This window comes from Gavia stellata, chromosome 7, assembly GCF_030936135.1.
Source record: "Gavia stellata isolate bGavSte3 chromosome 7, bGavSte3.hap2, whole genome shotgun sequence".
In the NCBI taxonomy this organism is placed as follows: Eukaryota; Metazoa; Chordata; class Aves; order Gaviiformes; family Gaviidae; genus Gavia; species Gavia stellata.
The window spans coordinates 4,562,879-4,567,324 of NC_082600.1; the positions used below are offsets into that span (position 1 = coordinate 4,562,879).

Consider the following 4,446-nt stretch of genomic DNA (forward strand, 5'->3'; position numbering starts at 1 on the left):
ACCCAGTGGGTTTAGCATAAAGCCCTCAGGTAAATCTTCACCTTCTTTTCAAATGCATTTTTGGTGGGTTGCTTTGCAAAGGCTTGGGCCAGGTTAGCAAGGTCGGCTCTATTCCCAGCGGCCGGGAGAAGCAGCTCTTAATCTCCAGGGACCCTCATCTCCCACGTGGCGCAGCCCCAGCACAGGGGGATCCGCGGTACCTCGGCGAGAAATAGAAAGACTAAAATTTGCAAAGCCTTTAAGGGGAAAAGGGGGCGGGGGGGGGGGGGGGGGGGGGGAAGCGGGAGGGTGAGGAGAAGATGAGAAGGAGAGAAGATATATTCCCTGCTGCACTCCCAGCCAGCACAGCCTCAGCAGCACCCTGAGAGGCGAGACACAAAATGCATTTACCTTTAAAATAATGACTCATTTTATTTTTCTTTTAATATGTAGTTATAAATATATTTTGTCAAAATATATGATCATTATTGTCAAAAACATTTGCACATAAAGTCATAAATAAGGTCAAGGTGAACGTTTAGTTTAGAGAAGAGTCCAGCTATAGCAAGCAGTTCTGGGGTGGGACGGGAGGGAGAGAGAAGGGGAGGAGAGGGCGGCGGGGAAGGGGGTCAGCGGCACCCGCACCCCTCCACCACCATCTCCTGGTAGTTTTTCAGGACCACTTTGTCATACTCATCCAGGTAGAGCATGGAGATGGCGCTTAGCTCCGTGGGCACGCAGCAGGCCTTGGGGATGCTGGAGTTCACGGAGTTCACCAGCGTCTGCACGATGGCGTGGTTCGTGGAGTTGAGGTGGTCGGCCAGAGGGAAGGGGCAGTCCCCGTGGCAGTAAAACGCCTGGTACCCCGGGGGTGCCACGATCCAGTCGTTCCAGCCCACGTCGCTGAAATCCACATAGAGCGCATGGCGGCGGCAGTTTTTTTTGTTCTTGCGGGAACGCTGGTGCTTGGGGCTCCGGCGGGCTCTGCGGGTCAGCGCGTGGCCTCGCCCGTCGTGCCCAAAAGTGACCAGGAGCGGCCTGAGCTGAGCCCAGTCCCCGCGCCCTTGAGGTAAAGATCGGCTAATCCTGACGTGTTTGCCCTGATGAGTCTGTGCGTGGTGGAGGTGGGTCACCTCGATCACCAGCCCGTGGTTCGGCTGCTTGTCCTTGGTCCACCGGATCACGGCCGGGCTCACATCAAAGGTCTCCCAGCGCGTCACATTGTGGTGCACCAGACGTGTGTCCAACAGGCGCGTAATGGCCTGAGCGCGCTCCGACAGCGGCTTCATCACTTCGTAAATGTTTATCCGGTGGAAGCCCCTCTCCCACGCCGTGCTCGGCTCCTCCACCTGCTCCCGGTACAGCCGCAGCTCCGCCGAGGAGATCACCTCGTTTTCCGGCACGCTGCTGAGGTTGAAGACGAAGCGGATCCGGGGTGCCTCGCTGGGACCTGGGACGCTCTCCAGGTGCTCTGGAGGGGAGCAGGGTGGGGGGGGAAGCAGTACAAAAAGCAAACAGGAGCACGTCAGCCTCGGGGCAGCCAGCCACAGCACGCACCCCCCGGCACAGCCACAGCACGCACCCACGCTTCACCTGCCCAGCAGCCACCGGCACCTCTCCACTCCCCCACGCATCCCTCCTGGCCGGACCCGGAGCAGCTCCTGCTCTGGTGCCGCTCGCTCGCCCTCTGCATGCCTGTGCCCGGACCGGGTCACCCTGTCCCGTCTCACTTCCCGTTTTGGGGAGTCTTTTCCCCTTTCGCTTTCCGCCCCCAATCTCTCCAAAATCATCTCCCCGGCGAGGTGCGGCGCCACGGAGCACAGAGGTGCCTTGTTACGGGGCACAGGGGGCAGGGGGAGAAAGAGAAGCAAATTCCAACGCAGTAATGATGCGGCTGGATTAATAATTCAGATTTACTTTGGAAAAGAAACATCCGCTAGGAAACATTTGGATCAGATTACAAGGGCCTATTGAATAAACCTTATAAACACACAGCTGTAAGTATTAAATTCGAGTAGGGGTTTTTTTGGATTTTTTTTTTTCCTTACGAGCAAAACCAGGCAGCAATCGCTTTGATAGTTCAAAAGAAACACACCAGGGGCGAGATCCCGCCCTCACTTTACTCCCGCATCCGATCCAGAGCCATTAAATCCACACGAGCCCAGGGAGTGACCCCGAGGCAGAGGCACCAAAGGAAACCCGCTGTTGTCAACAGAAGCAAAAGCACCTCAAAATATGGTCAAGCTCGGGTTAAGCACAGGATGCTGGAAAAAAAAAAAAAAAAACACAGAGCAGCACGCCTGTCACCCACACGCAGCAGGCTTGGGGGGGTGGTTTTCCTCCCATAAATTTAGTGCCGGGCATGTCCTGCTTCTAAATGCATTTGTGAGCTTCCAAACGCAAGGAAATCCCGATCGCTACCGGGGCTGGGAATTTACCTCCTCCCATCACTGACCTTCATGGTGGAAACTCCTCACGGTGTTTGCCCGGCTGGTCGATCGCTCAGGGTACTGCAGGCTAATTTCCTGGAGGCTTTCCTCCTCTTCTCCAGACTGGAGTCGATAGAGATCCAGCATGTAACTAGGAATGACGGCTGACTTGCTGGGCTGAGGCCGCCTTCGCAGCCCAAACATCTGCAGCAGAGTTGTTTCGAAACCCCGCAAGAGTTCATGGCTTTGGGCAGAGCGGCGTCCGGATCCGGCTTGTCCCTGAAGCTCTGCGACTTTCTTCCTGCCGGTCTCGGGTATCAGGCTAGCATGGTTTGTACCTCCCAGCAGGACTTGGCATAGTAGGATGACCATCAGCATTCGGTTACCAGGAATCATGGTGTCTCTGGGGTGTAAAAAACGCAACAACAAACAAGAAGGAAAGTCAGGATGAGAAGCAAGCCCCCCTCCTCCTCCTCTTCCGAATAAACTTAAAAATAATAATAACAACAACAAATGGCAAAACGACTGCAGAAGCAGCCCCGAGCGGCAGCAGGCGCGCCCCGGCGGGCAGGGCAGGGATTAGCCGCTCGCCCCAGGCTGCCCGCCGCCCGGCAGCCCCCACGGGCAGGCGGGTCTCCGGCGCATCCCGGCCCCGCTCGCCCCGCCGGGCCGGGCCGGGCCGGGCCGGGGCGAAGCTGCGGCGGGGCCCCGGCGCCCGGCGGGGAAGGGGCGCCCGGCTCGGCGGGCCGCGGGTTCGCGTCCCGGCGCCGGGAGCGGGGGGGGGGGGGGACACGGGGAGAAGAACGAAATCAAGCCGAAAAAAATCTAAAATCAAGGACCGTAACGAAAACCAAAAGTAAAGAGCGAAGCCGAGGAAGAAGAGGGCTGTACTCACTGACAGCAAGCAAGGCATATCAGCACAGTCCATGATTCTGGAGAGCCAGCCCGGACCCAGCGCGCCGAAAGCCTCGGGGCAGCGGCTGCCGAGCGCCTCCCGCGATCGCCGCCCGGGCGCAGTGCGGCCGCCGCCGCCGCCGGCCCCGGTTTTCTCCCGGCCCCGCAGTCACGTGGAGCCGCGCACCCCGCCAGCCCGGCCCGGCCCGGCCCGCCGCCCCCGGCCCGCCCCCGCCCGGCCCGGCCCCGCGGGGGACGGCCCGGCCCGCCCCGCCGCCCGCGCCAGGCTCCCGGCCCGCGGCGCCCGCCGCCCCGGGGGGGTGGAGGGGCGGCCGGCGGAGGGGCCGCGCCCGGGGGTCGGACCCCGCCGGTGCTGGGGCTGAGCTGCGGCGGGGCGGCGGGCGCGGGACGGGCGTAGCGCGGTGCCCCGGGGGGCTCCCCCCCGCTCCGCTCAGGTGCATCCCCGGGGGACTGGCACGACCCGAGGCGCGGGGCCCCCTCCTGCCCCTCTCTCTCTCGGCACGGCCGCGGGGTCCGCCGGCGTGGGTGCCCCCGGGGCGCCCGCGGCACCGCCCGGCCCCCGCCGAGCACGCCGGGCCAGGGGAGCGGGCGCGGGGCGGCTGCTGTGCGGGCACGGTGGACCCGCCGAGAGGCCGGTACGGGAAGGGAAACTCGGGAAGGGAAACTCGGGAAGCGCCTCTCCCCTGACGAGGAGGGAGGGAGCGCTTGGGAATGAGAAGCAGCTGCACGGAGAAAGGGACCTGGTTCCTCCCATGCTCGCACCACCCACCGCCCGCCGGGCCCCGCGGGGCCGCGCTGCTGGAAACCCCTACGCGCTCCCGGGGGCTGGGAGCCCGCTGCCAGGCCCGTGGATTAGCCCCGCTCCCTGCCCTGGGTTCCCACCCGCCCTCCGGATTTTCTCATCCTTCTCCTCCCCCTTCCCTCCCTGGCTGCCAGAATAACTCGCTCCCCGCTTCCCGCCAGGCCAGGTTCCCGGACCCCCACCTGGATGTGAAGCCTTCCCAAGCCAGCACGGACTGTGTACGGCCACAACTGGCCGCCCCAGAGGGGTACGAACAGGCGTCTTCTGGAGGGAGGGTGCTCCCTGCCCTGCAGCTCAACCCCAGCGTTGCCCTGGGCCAGC

At 62.7% G+C, this 4,446-nt stretch overlaps 1 protein-coding gene across 1 annotated transcript; it reads right to left on the reverse strand.

Annotated features, from left to right (window-relative positions):
* Positions 1 to 411: 411 nt before the first annotated feature.
* On the reverse strand, positions 412 to 3,399 carry BMP4 (bone morphogenetic protein 4). Its single transcript, XM_059819659.1, has 3 exons — positions 3,304 to 3,399; positions 2,435 to 2,811; positions 412 to 1,450 (listed from the first exon to the last, which is right to left on the reverse strand). Exons 2-3 carry the CDS (start codon positions 2,802 to 2,804, stop codon positions 609 to 611), a joined length of 1,212 nt encoding a protein of 403 aa, XP_059675642.1. The 5' UTR covers positions 2,805 to 2,811; positions 3,304 to 3,399; the 3' UTR covers positions 412 to 608.
* Between the last annotated feature and the right edge of the window lie 1,047 nt (positions 3,400 to 4,446).